This window comes from Lithobates pipiens, unplaced genomic scaffold (assembly GCF_037356315.1).
Source record: "Lithobates pipiens isolate NorthernLeopardFrog02 unplaced genomic scaffold, aLitPip1_a1.2 Scaffold_19, whole genome shotgun sequence".
Lineage (NCBI taxonomy): Eukaryota > Metazoa > Chordata > Amphibia > Anura > Ranidae > Lithobates > Lithobates pipiens.
Genome location: NW_027507764.1, coordinates 442,200,304 through 442,219,493, shown reverse-complemented (window position 1 = coordinate 442,219,493; position 19,190 = coordinate 442,200,304). Strand labels below are relative to the sequence as shown.

Sequence of the window (19,190 nt, the reverse complement as noted above, 5' to 3'; positions counted from 1 at the left end):
CCCCTGTTTAACAGGGGCGTTAAATTACAATTTTTGATGCAATGCTTTGCAGCAGGGCTAATTCATGCAATAAAACTAGAGTATATGGGAGAGGTTGCAGTGTGGTGGCACCAGCACCAGTGCCTAAGGCCCAATTTTTCTGCCCCTGTTTAACAGGGGCGTTTAAGTACAATTTTTGATGCAATGCTTTGCAGCAGGGCTAATTCCTGCAATAAAACTAGAGTATATGGGAGAGGTTGCAGTGTGGTGGCACCAGCACCAGTACCTTAGGCCCAATTTTTCTGCGCCTGTTTAACAGGGGCGTTTAATTACAATTTTTGATGCAATGCTTTGCAGCAGGGCTAATTCCTGCAATAAAACTAGAGTATATGGGAGAGGTTGCAGTGTCGTGGCACCAGCACCAGTGCCTAAGGCCCAATCTTTCTGCCCCTGTTTAACAGGGACATGTAATTACAATTCTTGATATAATATTTCACAGGAGGGCCCGTTCCTGTGCCCACCCAGAGTGACTGTGAGGACTTATAGTGTTGTGGCACCAGCACCACTACCACCAAAGGCCAATTTTTCTACCACTGTTCAACAATAGCATGTAATTACAATTCTTTATATAATCGTTCACAGCAGGGCGCTCCAGCGCCCACCAAGAATCACTTTCAGGGCTTACAATGTTGTGGCAAAACCAACACCTTGTTCCGCCAGTTCTGCAGAGCATATAGGGCAGGCCCCTACTTGCAAACGGAAGGAGACAACAGCAAGTGAGATGAAAAAAGATGGACGACAAAACAAATTATACAGGGGTGATAACCCTTCCCTATGTTTTCCAAAAAGCTTAAAAATAGTTTTTTTGACTGGAGCTACACTTTAAAAATGTACCAGTTGAAAATTACAAACAGATTCAACTTAACACAACAAACCTACACAATCCCTGTCTTGTTTGCACCGCCTGTATACTGCTGTTCTGAGTATATAGGGCCTGGGGACCACACGCATTTCCTTTTTTTAATATGGGTACAGGGTTCCCCTTAATATGCGTATAAGACCCAAAGGGGCTGGTAATGGGCAGGGAGGGCTACCCATGCCATTTTTCTCAATGATTTTCAACCATATTGCAGGAACCAGATATAACATTAAAACCGCAAGCAGTTTTCAATGATGTTATTTCAGTTTAATGTCATTTTGTGCAGGGACTGTTCTAAACACTGGAAACACGTGGCACTTCACAGGCATACTACAGACACCCCCCAGGCACCATATTTAAAGGAATATTTCACTTTTTTTTTCACTTTAATCGTCATTAAAATCAGTGCTCCCGCCAAAGCGGCCATTTTTAAAAACATTTTAGGCATTGACCCATGTCCCCTGGGGCAGGAGCCAGGTCCCCAAACCCTTTTTAGGACAGTATCTTGCATATTAGCCGTTAAAATTAGCACTTTTAATTTCGAACGTTCGAGTCCCATAGACTTCAATGGGGTTCTAAAGTTCGTACGAATTTGGGGTCCGTTCGAAATTTCTGGTGCGAACCGAACCGGGGGGGGGTGTTCGGCTCATCCCTACTGACTACCATGCTTGTGCTCCCTGAAGCAGTGTAAACAGTGAAATTGGTAACAGTTAAACAGTAAAACAACAGAGGCAGCAAAGGGGTTAGGTCATGTGAAGACATTCTTGGATTTTGTTTTGTGGCCATGCTCCTTCCCCTCCTTATGCAGATCTAGGCAGAGAGGTTAAATGCTGCATAGATTGTGCTGAGCAGCATGACTGTTGTCTGCTCTTCTAGCAAGTAAAAAGCCAGGGCTTAAGTGAGGTGACTCGGACTCATTGCTGGTTGAATGAAAATGGCCTTGATGGTTCCATAATTGTTTGGTGGCTACATAGAGGAGGAAGTCTGTGGCACTGTCTTGGAGCCACATTTCCTCCTCTCCTATGTACCCACCATATTGCCACACTCTCTCATCCACTACCTCTAACAATTGATTTTGTTGAATGGGATATTGGAAAAATTTTATTTGATTGGTGACTGAAGTGCTGATGAGTTTATTCTGACAGTAGAGAAGTCCCCGCTGTCAGAAAACAATAACACAGCAGAGAGGATTTCTCCATCTACCTTGTTCGTGTAGATAGGAGAATTTGTGGGAACCTGCAGGGTTCTCGCATTGCACTATTGGGAACAGGGCCTAAATCTAATAAAAGCATGGGATGGCCACCAGCAGTGAGATTCATATCTAAATTAAGTGACTTAATTCTCTGGACATGCGTTACCAAGTAATATGGTCCCAGATCTAAAGATTATGCACCTTTAGGTGACTGTTTACAGGTTGCTTTATCTTCTGTGTGCTTTATTATACTTATATCAGCCACAAATTCTGTGCTTAATAATTAGGTCCACCTACTTCCACACACCAAGCCTATCTATCACTTGGTGAGGCCACCCATTGCTCTGCTGTGGACTTGGGGCTCACACAAATTTTGTTTAAGAAATTAAAAAGCACAGTATGAAATTGCAATTAGAGAAAATGCAGTATATGTTCAATTACACATACTGTAAATGATTTTCAAACCAAGTACATAGAAGGAAAACAACGCCCACTTAATCTGAGATTACTCTTTGTAAGTCACATAGAAATCGCAACAGAGTCAACTGGCAGAGCCATTTTAATTAATAAAAGACAGGCAGAAACACAATAAAAAGTGATTTGTAGATTTGTCCTCTGAGCAAATCCAGACAATGGGAGCTGCCACTGGCATACATTAAACAAAGTATTTGTCAACTACAATTCATAACAGAAATGTGCAATAAAGTATTGTGAGCACAGCTTATGTTGCCATGTTGTCTAAAATTCTTCTGTCAGAATATATCAAAAAGAGCTGATGATGCATACGCAGTTCTAAAAATCATGACTAGCTTTAATATTGTCATCAATACTTATGTTACCATATCTAAAAAATGCTTACTAAAAATATGTTTTAATTAGTATTTTAGTTATATTTTAGGGAAGTGAATGCAACCTGGAGAGAGACCATTCCTGTCATGGACTGACATGTGAGACACAACTCTCCAAAAGCTTCACAAAACAACATTGTATAATTATTCAACCCAATGCACCTTTATAACCTGAATTGTAAAGAGGCTATGAGGAGTGGTTTGATGCCTGGGTACAGGCTCTAGGTTGGTGAAAATAGGAAATCTTCAGGGATGGGGATCTTTATCTTTATGTTTCAGTTGTTTTTATTTAAGAGTTACAATACAAAGAACAAAGGTCTCAACTTTACATTGTGCAAAATACAACGTATTCAGGGGGCTATGCATTGAATATTCTAATATACTTGAGGATACCTCCTCTTGTTGCATACATGGACCATTATCACCTCCTGGTGTTAGCTATCATTTATTTGCTTAGTTAAGTGTGGTATATATGCCTTTCTCACCTCAAAATCTTACACTGTATATAATACCACAGCATCTATGACCCATAGCATATTTCCAATCCTAGTCCTTAACATATGTCCCACCTGTTGGGATGAACTAGCTCCCCACCTGACTATAGGGGGAGCCTGGCTCCTCCCATTGCACAGGTATCTCCCTCCATAGCCTAAGTAGACAATAGTCTGCCAGGGGTGAATGAGAACAATAACGGAACAAATAGAACAATATTTGAGACCTAATAATTAAGAATTATTAAAAGAAGGGGGTAAAACAAAGTAGAGCAAAAGGGCCGGATAGAAGGCAGAAAATGGCAAGTTAAGGAGGAGAGGAGGAGAGGAGGAGAGGAGGGGGAGGGGGGGGGGGGGGGCTGTGGCTCCGTGCCCAGAGACCCATTTCTCAAGAGTAGGTCTAGTTTGTGAGTATCCTGAGATCACTTGTCAGATATTTAGCCCATGGATCCCATATTTTGTGAAACAACTTCATCTTATCTTGTACTATTGCTGTTAATCTTTCATTCAACATAAGCCACAACATTTTGTGTTTAAGGTGGTCGAATGGGTATCTTTATCTTTTAAGGTTGAGCTCTAAGCACCATCATCTCAATACTTTTAAAAGGGGTAAGTAGATAGTTATCTCTAGCATGTCAATTCAGTGTTCCTTTTTCCTTACAACTTAAACACTGGGCTTTTAGTTGCACGGCATAGTTCAGTTCACAAAAACAAAAAAGTGAATTAGGAAAAGTGAACAAATTTGTAAGATAAGTCTTGCAACCTTTACATCACAATTCAGGTAAAATTAAAGTATAGTTTATTTTAGACTTTGGTATCGCTGATCAATGTATGCTTTTAATAACATAGCCAAAGATGTTCATTCTGTCATACTGGAGACATTCCCTTATGTGTACATATATTTTGCAGTTAAAATGCCAATTCTATATATACAGTACCTTTATAATTTTTCCCACCACGTCCTCCTGAGGAGTCTCCTGAACTCTTTGAGCACAGTGTTGGGTACATGCTCCAGGAGGATGCCCAGTGTTTTGTAGGCTCTGATGATTACACTCAGCTAGAGGAAGGCAGTAGCGTGAATGCAGAGAGAGGGGATGCTTAAGAAGGACAGCAATCTGGCAGTCATGTTCCACAAGCTGCAGCATATTGCCAGGTTTGCTACAGCGATGAAGAGGGAGGGGATGATGAGGGCACTGACTCCACATGGGTGGCTGGTAGGAGAGAGGAGGAGGAGGAGGCACATGTCCAACGAGGCAGGATGCCCTCCGGGGGCCAGCTTAGGGGCAGCACACCGACTGAATCACACCGCAGAGCTCCGCCTGTGCAGGGCGCTGCCTCTGCGCGTTATTCTAAAAGTTCTTTGGTGTGGGCCTTTTTTGAGACGAGTGCATCAGATCGCACCGCTGCTATTTGCAACATATGTCTCAAGCATATCTCGCGTGGCCAAAACATCAGCCGCTTGGGCACCACATGCTTGACCAGACATATGTTGACCTGCCATGCAGCTCGTTGGCAAGCGTACCTCAAAGACCCACACCAAAGAACAAAGCGGACCTCTCCTTGCTCCTCATCAGCTGGCATCTCCTACCCCCCTAGACCTTCAGTCCTCTCTGAAACCTGCTCTGAGAGGAATGAAGGTGTAGAATTAGGTGTGTCACAGCCAAGTGCTTCCGGGCACTCTGCTAGCAGTACAGCCACGTCCGATTATAGCAGGCAAATGTCCCTGCCCCAGCTGCTGGACCGGCAAAAGAAGTTCACTCCCAGCCATCTACATGCCCAGCGGTTGAATGCTAGCTTGGCTAAATTGCTAGCACTTCAACTGCTGCCTTTTCAGTTGGTAGACTCGGCCCCCTTCCGTGAGTTTGTACAATGTGCGGTTCCTCAGTGGCAGGTCCCCAAACGCCACTTTTTCTCACGGAAGGCGATTCCGGCTCTCTACCGGCATGTGGAAGGCAATGTCCTTGCCTCGCTGGACAGGCGGTCAGCGGTAAGGTGCATATTACCGCTGACTCATGGTCCAGCAGGCATGGACAGGGACGTTACCTGTCTTTCACGCCCCATTGGGTTACTCTTCTGGCAGCTGGGAAGGATGCAGGACAAGGTGCAGTAGTGTTGGAGGTTGTTCCACCACCACGCCTCCAAAATGCTACTATTGGTTGTGACACACCTCTCTCCTCCACCCCCTCCTCTTCTTCTTCCTCCATGGCCTCTTCCAGTGCTCTGTCCTCAGAACCAGCGGTGCTCCGTAGGCGCTCCAGGGGCTACGCAAGTATGCAGGCAAAACGATGCCATGCCGGGCTTGCGCTGGTTTGTTTGGGGGACAGGAGCCACACTGGGGCGGATGTTTTGTCAGCTCTGCAGGGGCAGGCCGAGAGGTGGTTGACGCCACGCCAGCTTAAGCCAGGAATGGTGGTTTGTGACAATGGCACCAACCTCCTCTCCGCCCTCCGACAGGAACAACTGACCCATGTGCCCTGTGTAGCTCACGTCCTTAACCTGGTGGTGCAGCGGTTCTTGGGCAGGTACCCCGGCTTACAGGATGTCCTGAAGCAGGCCAGGAAAGTCTGTGTGCATTTCCGCCGATCATTTAATGCCTGTGCTCGGCTGGCTGAGCTCCAAAAGGAGTTGAACCTGCCCAAGAACCGCCTTATATGTGACATGCCCACCAGGTGGAACTCAACGTTGGCCATGCTGCAGCGGCTGCACACACAGCAGAGGGCCATCAATGAGTACCTGTGCGACTACGGCACCAGGACAGGGTCAGGGGAGCTCGGTTTTTTCTCACCACGCCAGTGGGGCATGATCAGGGATGCATGCACTGTCCTGTCACCGTTTGAGGAGGCCACAAGGATGGTGAGCAGTGACAGTGCATGCATCAGTGACACTGTACCTCTTGTCCACCTCTTGGAGCATACGCTGCGTGGAATAATGGACAGGGCACTTGAGGCAGAACAGAGGCAGGAAGAGGAGGACTTCCTTGCCTCTCAAGGCCCCCTTTATCCAGACAGTGTTCCTGCTGTGCCACCCATCACACAGGAAGAGGATGAGGAGGAGGAAGAGGAGGAGGAGGATGATTGTGTCAGCATGGAGGTGGAGGCTGGCACTCAGCAACAGCAGCAGCAGCAGTCTTGTAGGGATGTTTTACAGTCCCAAGAAACACATGGACTTGTACGTGGCTGGGAGGAGGTAGCTGCAGATCATGTTGCCCTTAGTGATCCAGAGGACTCCGGACCGAATGCCTCAGCTAACCTACGCTGCATGGCCTCCCTGATCCTGCAAAGCCTGCGGAAGGATCCTCGTATTCTTCGGATCAAGGAGAGGGACCATTACTGGCTGGCCACTCTCCTTGATCCACGGTACAAGGGTAAGGTTGCCGACCTTATCTTGCCATCGTAGAGGGAGCAGAGGATGAGACATCTCCGGGAGGCTTTGCAGAAAGGTCTGTGCAACGCGTTCCCAGAGACTGGGAGGTTACAAACTCCTGGTCCTGGACAACGTGTTGCTGAGGCATCGGTCAGAAGGAGCGGTGGAGAAGGTGGCCGTCTGACTGATGCTTTCAGACAATTTTTTAGTCCGCAGCCCCAAGGTATGATCGGTTCCAGCAACCATCGCCAGCATCTGATTTACATGGTGCAGGAATACCTAGGGGCAAGGTCAGACTTGGACACCTTTCCCACTGAAAATCCTCTGGCTTACTGGGTCTTGAGGATGGATCACTGGCCAGAGCTTGCACAGTATGCAATTGAGCTACTGGCCTGTCCTGCATCCAGCGTTCTTTCGGAACACACCTTCAGTGCTGCTGGTGGCTTTGTTACCGATCACAGGGTGCGCCTGTCCACCGAATCAGTTGATCGTCTGACCTTCATCAAGATGAATCAGTCTTGGATTACCCACAGCTACCAAGCACCTGAAGCTGATGTAACCGAATAATTTTTTTTGAAATATCACATCCCTTCAAGACTGCCTATGCTGATGCTGAGTGACTGTCCTGTTATGTTGATTGTCTATCCTCTTCCTCCTCTGCTGATATGTTGGAAGAACATTTTTGGCTCTGGGTGATGCCATCAGCCCAATTTTTCTGCCCCTGTTTAACAGGGGCGTTAAATTACAATTTTTGATGCAATGCTTTGCAGCAGGGCTAATTCATGCAATAAAACTAGAGTATATGGGAGAGGTTGCAGTGTGGTGGCACCAGCACCAGTGCCTAAGGCCCAATTTTTCTGCCCCTGTTTAACAGGGGCGTTTAAGTACAATTTTTGATGCAATGCTTTGCAGCAGGGCTAATTCCTGCAATAAAACTAGAGTATATGGGAGAGGTTGCAGTGTGGTGGCACCAGCACCAGTACCTTAGGCCCAATTTTTCTGCGCCTGTTTAACAGGGGCGTTTAATTACAATTTTTGATGCAATGCTTTGCAGCAGGGCTAATTCCTGCAATAAAACTAGAGTATATGGGAGAGGTTGCAGTGTCGTGGCACCAGCACCAGTGCCTAAGGCCCAATCTTTCTGCCCCTGTTTAACAGGGACATGTAATTACAATTCTTGATATAATATTTCACAGGAGGGCCCGTTCCTGTGCCCACCCAGAGTGACTGTGAGGACTTATAGTGTTGTGGCACCAGCACCACTACCACCAAAGGCCAATTTTTCTACCACTGTTCAACAATAGCATGTAATTACAATTCTTTATATAATCGTTCACAGCAGGGCGCTCCAGCGCCCACCAAGAATCACTTTCAGGGCTTACAATGTTGTGGCAAAACCAACACCTTGTTCCGCCAGTTCTGCAGAGCATATAGGGCAGGCCCCTACTTGCAAACGGAAGGAGACAACAGCAAGTGAGATGAAAAAAGATGGACGACAAAACAAATTATACAGGGGTGATAACCCTTCCCTATGTTTTCCAAAAAGCTTAAAAATAGTTTTTTTGACTGGAGCTACACTTTAAAAATGTACCAGTTGAAAATTACAAACAGATTCAACTTAACACAACAAACCTACACAATCCCTGTCTTGTTTGCACCGCCTGTATACTGCTGTTCTGAGTATATAGGGCCTGGGGACCACACGCATTTCCTTTTTTTAATATGGGTACAGGGTTCCCCTTAATATGCGTATAAGACCCAAAGGGGCTGGTAATGGGCAGGGAGGGCTACCCATGCCATTTTTCTCAATGATTTTCAACCATATTGCAGGAACCAGATATAACATTAAAACCGCAAGCAGTTTTCAATGATGTTATTTCAGTTTAATGTCATTTTGTGCAGGGACTGTTCTAAACACTGGAAACACGTGGCACTTCACAGGCATACTACAGACACCCCCCAGGCACCATATTTAAAGGAATATTTCACTTTTTTTTTCACTTTAATCGTCATTAAAATCAGTGCTCCCGCCAAAGCGGCCATTTTTAAAAACATTTTAGGCATTGACCCATGTCCCCTGGGGCAGGAGCCAGGTCCCCAAACCCTTTTTAGGACAGTATCTTGCATATTAGCCGTTAAAATTAGCACTTTTAATTTCGAACGTTCGAGTCCCATAGACTTCAATGGGGTTCTAAAGTTCGTACGAATTTGGGGTCCGTTCGAAATTTCTGGTGCGAACCGAACCGGGGGGGGGTGTTCGGCTCATCCCTACTGACTACCATGCTTGTGCTCCCTGAAGCAGTGTAAACAGTGAAATTGGTAACAGTTAAACAGTAAAACAACAGAGGCAGCAAAGGGGTTAGGTCATGTGAAGACATTCTTGGATTTTGTTTTGTGGCCATGCTCCTTCCCCTCCTTATGCAGATCTAGGCAGAGAGGTTAAATGCTGCATAGATTGTGCTGAGCAGCATGACTGTTGTCTGCTCTTCTAGCAAGTAAAAAGCCAGGGCTTAAGTGAGGTGACTCGGACTCATTGCTGGTTGAATGAAAATGGCCTTGATGGTTCCATAATTGTTTGGTGGCTACATAGAGGAGGAAGTCTGTGGCACTGTCTTGGAGCCACATTTCCTCCTCTCCTATGTACCCACCATATTGCCACACTCTCTCATCCACTACCTCTAACAATTGATTTTGTTGAATGGGATATTGGAAAAATTTTATTTGATTGGTGACTGAAGTGCTGATGAGTTTATTCTGACAGTAGAGAAGTCCCCGCTGTCAGAAAACAATAACACAGCAGAGAGGATTTCTCCATCTACCTTGTTCGTGTAGATAGGAGAATTTGTGGGAACCTGCAGGGTTCTCGCATTGCACTATTGGGAACAGGGCCTAAATCTAATAAAAGCATGGGATGGCCACCAGCAGTGAGATTCATATCTAAATTAAGTGACTTAATTCTCTGGACATGCGTTACCAAGTAATATGGTCCCAGATCTAAAGATTATGCACCTTTAGGTGACTGTTTACAGGTTGCTTTATCTTCTGTGTGCTTTATTATACTTATATCAGCCACAAATTCTGTGCTTAATAATTAGGTCCACCTACTTCCACACACCAAGCCTATCTATCACTTGGTGAGGCCACCCATTGCTCTGCTGTGGACTTGGGGCTCACACAAATTTTGTTTAAGAAATTAAAAAGCACAGTATGAAATTGCAATTAGAGAAAATGCAGTATATGTTCAATTACACATACTGTAAATGATTTTCAAACCAAGTACATAGAAGGAAAACAACGCCCACTTAATCTGAGATTACTCTTTGTAAGTCACATAGAAATCGCAACAGAGTCAACTGGCAGAGCCATTTTAATTAATAAAAGACAGGCAGAAACACAATAAAAAGTGATTTGTAGATTTGTCCTCTGAGCAAATCCAGACAATGGGAGCTGCCACTGGCATACATTAAACAAAGTATTTGTCAACTACAATTCATAACAGAAATGTGCAATAAAGTATTGTGAGCACAGCTTATGTTGCCATGTTGTCTAAAATTCTTCTGTCAGAATATATCAAAAAGAGCTGATGATGCATACGCAGTTCTAAAAATCATGACTAGCTTTAATATTGTCATCAATACTTATGTTACCATATCTAAAAAATGCTTACTAAAAATATGTTTTAATTAGTATTTTAGTTATATTTTAGGGAAGTGAATGCAACCTGGAGAGAGACCATTCCTGTCATGGACTGACATGTGAGACACAACTCTCCAAAAGCTTCACAAAACAACATTGTATAATTATTCAACCCAATGCACCTTTATAACCTGAATTGTAAAGAGGCTATGAGGAGTGGTTTGATGCCTGGGTACAGGCTCTAGGTTGGTGAAAATAGGAAATCTTCAGGGATGGGGATCTTTATCTTTATGTTTCAGTTGTTTTTATTTAAGAGTTACAATACAAAGAACAAAGGTCTCAACTTTACATTGTGCAAAATACAACGTATTCAGGGGGCTATGCATTGAATATTCTAATATACTTGAGGATACCTCCTCTTGTTGCATACATGGACCATTATCACCTCCTGGTGTTAGCTATCATTTATTTGCTTAGTTAAGTGTGGTATATATGCCTTTCTCACCTCAAAATCTTACACTGTATATAATACCACAGCATCTATGACCCATAGCATATTTCCAATCCTAGTCCTTAACATATGTCCCACCTGTTGGGATGAACTAGCTCCCCACCTGACTATAGGGGGAGCCTGGCTCCTCCCATTGCACAGGTATCTCCCTCCATAGCCTAAGTAGACAATAGTCTGCCAGGGGTGAATGAGAACAATAACGGAACAAATAGAACAATATTTGAGACCTAATAATTAAGAATTATTAAAAGAAGGGGGTAAAACAAAGTAGAGCAAAAGGGCCGGATAGAAGGCAGAAAATGGCAAGTTAAGGAGGAGAGGAGGAGAGGAGGAGAGGAGGGGGAGGGGGGGGGGGGGGGGCTGTGGCTCCGTGCCCAGAGACCCATTTCTCAAGAGTAGGTCTAGTTTGTGAGTATCCTGAGATCACTTGTCAGATATTTAGCCCATGGATCCCATATTTTGTGAAACAACTTCATCTTATCTTGTACTATTGCTGTTAATCTTTCATTCAACATAAGCCACAACATTTTGTGTTTAAGGTGGTCGAATGGGTATCTTTATCTTTTAAGGTTGAGCTCTAAGCACCATCATCTCAATACTTTTAAAAGGGGTAAGTAGATAGTTATCTCTAGCATGTCAATTCAGTGTTCCTTTTTCCTTACAACTTAAACACTGGGCTTTTAGTTGCACGGCATAGTTCAGTTCACAAAAACAAAAAAGTGAATTAGGAAAAGTGAACAAATTTGTAAGATAAGTCTTGCAACCTTTACATCACAATTCAGGTAAAATTAAAGTATAGTTTATTTTAGACTTTGGTATCGCTGATCAATGTATGCTTTTAATAACATAGCCAAAGATGTTCATTCTGTCATACTGGAGACATTCCCTTATGTGTACATATATTTTGCAGTTAAAATGCCAATTCTATATATACAGTACCTTTATAATTTTTCATTAGGCTTGGTAAGCTTAGACTGCCTATGGGCACCTCATTAATATGTTCACTTTTCCTTATTCCCTTTTTCTTTTTTTCCTATTTATATCCTGATGCACATTTCGATAATTATTCATACTTTATTATAGATGAGCCTCTACCTCCTGCATTCTCTCAGCGCTATGCACACATGGCCCACATGGACTTTGTGGGCCATAGGTGGGTTATCTGTTGCTCTTGTGACGATGACAGCCAGGAAACAGTTCTGAATTTTAATTTTGATTTGCTCTGGTTGATGCTTAATCCCTCCATCTTTAAGGTATGACACTCAGTGGATAATTATTAATATCATAAGTTGAGACATTGTGATTATGTAAAAAATCTAATATTATATATGTTTTCAATCCAGATGTCCTCATTTCCCTGAGGAAGATTCTAATTATTGCAATCAAACTGCATTGGGGCTTTTTTCCTTAAGCAAGAGTACCATTTTGGAAATTCCTATAACGTTTGTTACCTGCCATTTGTTTAATAGGACATCGTTCATTGTAGTTGGGGTTTACCAGAACTTATATTTTAAACAGTACGTGTATTTGGATTTTAACATTTGTATCAATAAAAAATGTTATCTTAATTCTTGGTGCACTTGTTTGACATCTTTTTTTCTGCAAAAAAGCCTTTGGGAGAAACTTTATTGTATTTGTAGTATAATTAATAGGGGGAGCAGTACCTTCCTACCCAGTTTTGTAGGCTCCTCCTGCATGTATTAACACAACTTCCTTTATACCTAAAAAGCCCTACAAATAGTTTGCATTGGCTGTTATAAATAAAAGTTGTTTATTTAATAAGTTACTTCAGTGACCACCACCTCTAGCTGGAATGCCCACTCACCTCCAAAAGTTGACCCCACTACACAGTCACACACCCCTGGTATTATATCTCCCTGAATACCTTGGAAAAACGAATCCTCCTCCTGGTGTTCCTGGATAACACAGAGCTCCTCCTGGGTTCTTCCAATGTCATCATCTTACAAGTGCAAATACCTGTACACTCAGCTGAGGGGGATTATTGTAGGCAACACTGGATTCTGTGTCACATTACATCATATCCTCTTCTTCCCTGCTTTGTGTCCCTCTCAGCTGAGTGTTCAAGTGTTTGTACTTGTGGAATGATTGATGATAAGGTAGTAGTTTATATATTCCTTGTATTTCTGACTATCCTTACCTACTGAAGAAGCTCATCAGAGAGTGTAACACGTACAGGTGTGAGGTGCCGCCATTCAGGAAGTTTTTCTCAGCTTACATCGAAGTTGATGATATGCATGTGTTATACATTTTTATGTGAGTATTTTAATCCCTGAGTTAAGTTTTAAATACATGTAGCAGAGAGCACTATGGTTTGCCTTTGTCACTATATGGCCACACATGACTAAATGAGATCCTGGTAGGAGGTCTGAGCTGTCCAGGGGCACTAGGAGGAGGATTCTTGTTTCCTGAGAGACATAAAACCAGGCGTGTGTGACTCTGTAGCGGGGTCAACTTTTGGAGGTGAGCAGGCATTCCAGCTCACTAAAGTCACTGGATATTAAGAACTGTCACTGAAAGTTGCACAACAGTGGAATTTTATAATATGTGGACTTGATTCATTGCTTTTTGGTTGCTCTACACTATATTTTGTTTGCAAGTATTTTAATGAGAGTCACATGTGGATACACTCTGAGAGGTGTTGGCAGCAATCATGTTAAGCCTATTAGTAGGCTAATACACCAAATATTTACCAGTATTTAATTTATTTTATTGATTCACATTATTTTTGTATTGCGCTGATTAAATCTTTTTCACTGGTTTGAAGAGTATTTTATGTTCTAAAGAATGATGATAAAATGTAAATGCCCTTTAAAGGCTTCTGTGTGTTTTATATGCTATTGGTTAGAGCTTTTTTGATGGCTTTATTGATTGGGACAATAGTCTTCCAACTATGGATATGACTTTACCAACAAAGGCCTCATAGCGGAATAGTTACAGTATTGGTAATGACACCATCGCTTTTTTTGAATATCCTCCCTGCACCAAAGTCATATTTTTCAGACACCCAGACAGAAGCACCTATACAAAAGCCATCAAGTTAAGTGACAGATACTTTTTAATATATAAAAAAGGGAAAATCTTACCACTTCTTCGTGTTTGCACTTCCTCACATTAATGCCATTAATCTGTAATAAGATACATTATTTACTGATTATGTTACATAGTAATTGAAAATTCAGGGCTTTATATGAGAAACTTGAAAATCCTACCTGAAGAATAGCATCTCCAATGAATAAAAGTCCTGAAAGCTCTGCTGCAAATTATACAAATATAAAGAGATTATAAAAAGCATTTCTAAACCTAAAAACAAAAATGTAATATATATATTACAGCTTACCGGTCCCTAGATATGGTGGCGATATTTGTTTTTTTGTTTTAGCTTTTTTTTCCTTTTAGGTTTAACATTTACATTAAATAGTTAAATAGTTGGCAAGGTTGAATAATGTTACCAGTCCATACAGTTCAACCTTTTGATCCAGGCAATAACACATTTCTGTCTTAGGTTGGTTACACTCACTTCTCTATGGATGAACAGTACAGCTACCTTTGGACAGCAGCATTGTCAGCCTATGGAGAGGGTAGTGTTAGATGGACTTTATATAAGCAGCTAAAACTCAATTTAATACTTTTTAAGTATTTACTAAAACAGTTGTTTTCTTTTTAGAACTAAAGGTTTTACATACATGAATAAAACCTGACCATTAGAAGCACTTCTGTCAGTGTCAAATGGTTTGTCTCAACCCTCTAACTGCAACTGATCTACAGGTAAGACATTGTGTTAATGCGCATGACATCTTTTTTTTCCTTTTTTACCCTTATTTCCACTTTAGACAAAATAAAATCTATGGTTGTATGTAACAGATTGCTGAAAATGTTAGCAAATCTGTTTTTTTTTCTCTACTTAAAAGAATTTACCATACTGAGAAAACCAATGAAAGATACTGAAACTCATTTTCAAGCTGTCAAAAGTAGAGCACCGAGGAAGAAAACATTAATCCTCTTAAGTCTCCTATGGGCAGTTGTAGGAGTCACAAACTTGGTAATTTTGGTATTCAGAGATTGCATTTTCTTGATTAGCGTGGAGAAGGATGCATCTATCTGCCACAGAGGTATAATTCAATTTGCCTTTAATTTTTCCCCAAGTAATAATTTATTTTTACATTATTCAGTCATCACACAGAGACTGGAAAGCTTTGCAATGACTCTTAGACTCTTTGAAAAACCATGTGTACTTTGTTCATCAAGGCAAAAAACCCACATGGAAAATTATTATAAAGATAAATTAAAAGGATGCAGGCATGTCGTTTATTTACATTTTGCAGAGTCACTGCTCTCTAGGCAGACTAAATATAGTACACTGGCATAAGAAATAATACTAGCATATTTCTCTTTATTATTTGCTACTTAAAGCATCCCCATACATGTTATTTAGAGGATTTTAGGAAAAAGGAAATAAACCATTGTGTATTCCCTCTTAAACTTACAACCAGGCCCTATGCTAAGCATAAAGCCTGAGTGGCCAGAAATAAAAGGGAAGTAAGCATGTGCCACCCCTCCACCCAGCCCCCAACCTTCCTGAACCAGCCTGGGCCAGGTGCCTTTTAACATTGGGAAATAGACAGGCATCGTAGTGCAGCAGGTGGTCACGTCTGACATTGTATGTACATACCTGGACAAGGTGACGGATGATGGATTTACTTTGGGGGACATTTATTACATTTTTTTGAGTGTAGTATGAGTAGTATGTATGAGTAGTAATGTATGCCTGTTCTCACTCCTCTGCGAGAAGGATATCTTAAGCCTCGTACACACGAGCGGACTTTTCAACATCCAAAGTCCGACGGAATGATTCCGTCAGACTTTTCGATCGTGTGTGGGCTGCAACGGACTTTTGATTCGCAAAAGTCTGACAGACTTTAGAAAATGGAACATGCTTCAAATTTTTCTGACGGAACTCCGCCGGACCCAGTTCCTACCGAAAAATTCGCTCGTGTGTATGCTATTCCGACGGACTAAAACCGACGCTAGGGCAGCTATTGGCTACTGGCTATGAACTTCCTTACTCGAGTCCAGTCGTACGTCATCACGTTCGAATCCGTCGGAGTTTGGTGTGATTGTGTGTGGCCAAGTCCGCTCATTCGAAAAGTCCGTCAGAACTCTGTCGGAACTCCGGCAGAACTCCGGCAGAACTCCTTCCGAAGTCTGTCGGACATAAGTCCGCTCGTGTGTACGGGGCTTAAGGGTTCCCTTATTACAGTTTCAGATGCATGCCCATTCCCCTCCTGCTTGCATGTTATTCTGCCTTGGTCCCTGCAAGCCACCTGCCTGCTTATTTCCTTGCCTTCCCCAGCTGAGTGATCCTTCTCCGCTCAGCTCCGCTCCCCACCCAGTAGTAGACGGGGTCCAGAGAGTGAGACTTGAGAGGCTGTAAGGCAGCTCAGGCGGGCAGCAGCAGTGTCAGGCAGAGAGAGGCAGCTGAGCTCAGCTGACAAAAAAAAATATGTCCCCGGATTTAATTGGAAAAATCTGGTCACCTTACCTTATTATTATTATTATTATTATTATTATCCCCCCACATCCCCTTGTAGACTAGATGAGTGGAGGAGGCCATTTTTGCTCAACAATAGGACAAGGTGCTTTTCAAGGGAGGAAGAAGCTTGGTCACCCCTGACCTTGTAAGGTATGTGTGTCAGCAGTGTGTGGGCCCTATGTTTGAAAGGAATTTGGCCTAGTATGGTTTAGGAAGGACACTTACAGCCCTCTTTTTTTTTTTTTACTACCATTCATAACAAACAACCCCATTTTAACCACCCTCCCCAAAAAAAAGTTGTAATATCAAACCCCCCCCCCCCCCCCCATTAAGGTGGTATGCATTAGGGTGGTTCATTCCCTTTCATAAATAGTGATAAAGTTGCCAAGGACCTAAACTTTTCCAATTTTTCCCAAATTTTGGGGTTTTGGTTACTCATTTTCTCTTGAATCATTATCATTGTCTCTGTTTGCTGTATTTCATTCATTCACCCATTCTGGCACTGTAGGAAGTTATGTTTTTTGCTAATTTTGAGCTATTATTATCTTAGCTGCTGTTATATGGTGAAGGATGTCTGTCTTAATTGTTCTTCTGGATCCTGGAATAATAGTTAATATTGAAATATTAATACTTGATTGTGTTTCAGAACGTAATATCTTCAGATAAATGTAAAAAATTTGATCCCAGAAATCCTTCACCATTAAACAGTTATACCAGATATGTGTCATAGCCCCCCTCTCCTTAAGGCATCCCCAACATGTTTCTGAATTGTCTCTATTTATTTTATGTAAATCCACTGGGGCCCTATACCATCTCATCATGATTTTATAATTCCTTTCTTGATTTCTTATCACTGTTGAGGTTTTATGTAACAAAGGAAATGCCCTATCCCGCTCTACCAGTGAGTAGGGATGGGCCAAACACCCCCTGGTTCGGTTTGCACCAGAACATTCAGGCAAAAAAAGAACACATGAACACTGTTAAAGTCTATGGGACACTAACATGAAAAATCTAAATTGTTAATTTTAAAGACTTATATGCAAGCTATTGTCATAACAAGTGTTTGGGGACCCGGGTCCTTCCCCAAGAGATATGCAAAAATGCAAAAAAAGTTTTAAAAACTGCAATTTTTCAGGCGTAGTGATTTTAATAATGCTTGAAGGGAAACAATAAAAGTGAAATATTCCTTTAAATTTCGTACCTGGGGGTGTCTATAGTATGCCTATAAGTGGTGCGTTTTTCCCATGTTTAGAACAGTCCCTGCACAAAATTACATTTCTAAAGGAAAAAAGGTAATGTAAAAGTGCTCGCAGCTATAATGAATTGTCGGTCCCGGCAATACAGATAAAATAAGTAATTGATTAAAAAAACGGCAAGGGATCCTCCCAGTCCATTACCAGGCCCTTTGGGTCTGGTATGAATATAAAGGGGAACCCCAAACCAAAATTTAAAAAAAGAATTACGTGGGTGCCCCCCAAATTCCATACCAGGCCCTTCAGGTCTGGTATGGATATTAAGGGGAACCCCGCGCCAAAATAAAAAAAATGCTGTGGGGTTCCCCCTCAAAATCCATGCGCCATCAAATTAATTAGAGGGGTAAAAGGTATAGCTTGAAATATATACAGTAATTTTGGTAATATATACATTTTTATTGTATTGATTCTCCCCATCCATGAGTGGACTATTTTATCATATTTTTGGAGTAGTTTTATAATCTTGCGTATGACTGGAGAATAATTAAATTCCTGAAGTTTAGTCATATCTAACTTGGGACACCTTTTTGTACACTCAGACTGCATGTCTGGATAAGTGCCTGTTTGGAATTTTAAGGGGAACAGCTACTAAAAAAAAAAAAAAAAAAAAAACTGCCATGGGGCTTCAGTGCTAAGCTCTGGTGTTGGCATGCATTTGTACTCTACCTTGATTCAGCTTAATCTCCCCAGATCTGTGGAAGGAGCAGCGGGACTTGTAGTTTATGGATTAGGAAACTGATAGAACCAATGAAAGTCATACACGTTTTAACCCCTTGTGTCTGTCAAACGTTTATTTACAAATCAATGCAGCTACACTAGTAACAAAGAAATATTGCTGTAAAGCAGAACTGTGTCCACTACTTTTTTTTTTTTTTTTTTTTGGGGGGGGGGGGGGGGGCGTATTGGAATGAGGTAGAATTTAAACCTCTGTCATATTGTTGAAAGTCTTTGAAACCCTAAATTGAGACATCTGCTTGCACATCTGCTTGCCATGTTCAGACTCACCTTTAGTTGAGCTTCTAGTGTCACAACATGAAGGGTTACTTAAAGAGGAAGAAAACTCCACTGGTACCTATAGGTTGGCCTATAATAAGGCTAACCTATAGGTACTGTAAATATCTCCTAAACTTGCAACGTCTAGGAGATATTTACTGTATACTCCGCTGATGATGTCATTGGCGCCTGCGCTCTGAAAGAAAGGTCCCTGTGCCATGATTGCGTAAGAGTGATGTCATCACAGCTCTGGCCACTCACAGCGCCTGAGCCCACCAAACCGGGAGACACACCGAGAAGATGTCAGCTGTGTCAGCAGTGTGCAGGCACCACTGGAGGGCTTTGTTCTAAGGTATTTCATAATGAGCTAGTATACTAACTAATTATGCCTTTGTCTTAGAGCTTTTTTTTAGGGGGGTTTACAACCTCTTTAAAATATAAGTTCACAGAATAG

The 19,190-nt window shown here is 42.1% G+C and overlaps 1 protein-coding gene across 3 annotated transcripts in view; it reads right to left on the bottom strand.

Moving 5' to 3' along the window:
* Positions 1-19,190, bottom strand: part of SNTG1 (syntrophin gamma 1) — a 923,961-nt gene that overhangs the window by 153,354 nt on the left and 751,417 nt on the right. For all 3 annotated transcript variants that reach the window (XM_077492670.1, XM_077492672.1, XM_077492671.1), the window contains 2 exons: positions 14,170-14,213; positions 14,044-14,085 (listed from right to left, as the gene is read on the bottom strand). In XM_077492670.1, coding sequence (XP_077348796.1) covers positions 14,044-14,085; positions 14,170-14,213 — 86 coding nt within the window. The remainder of the gene's footprint in view (positions 1-14,043; positions 14,086-14,169; positions 14,214-19,190) is intronic.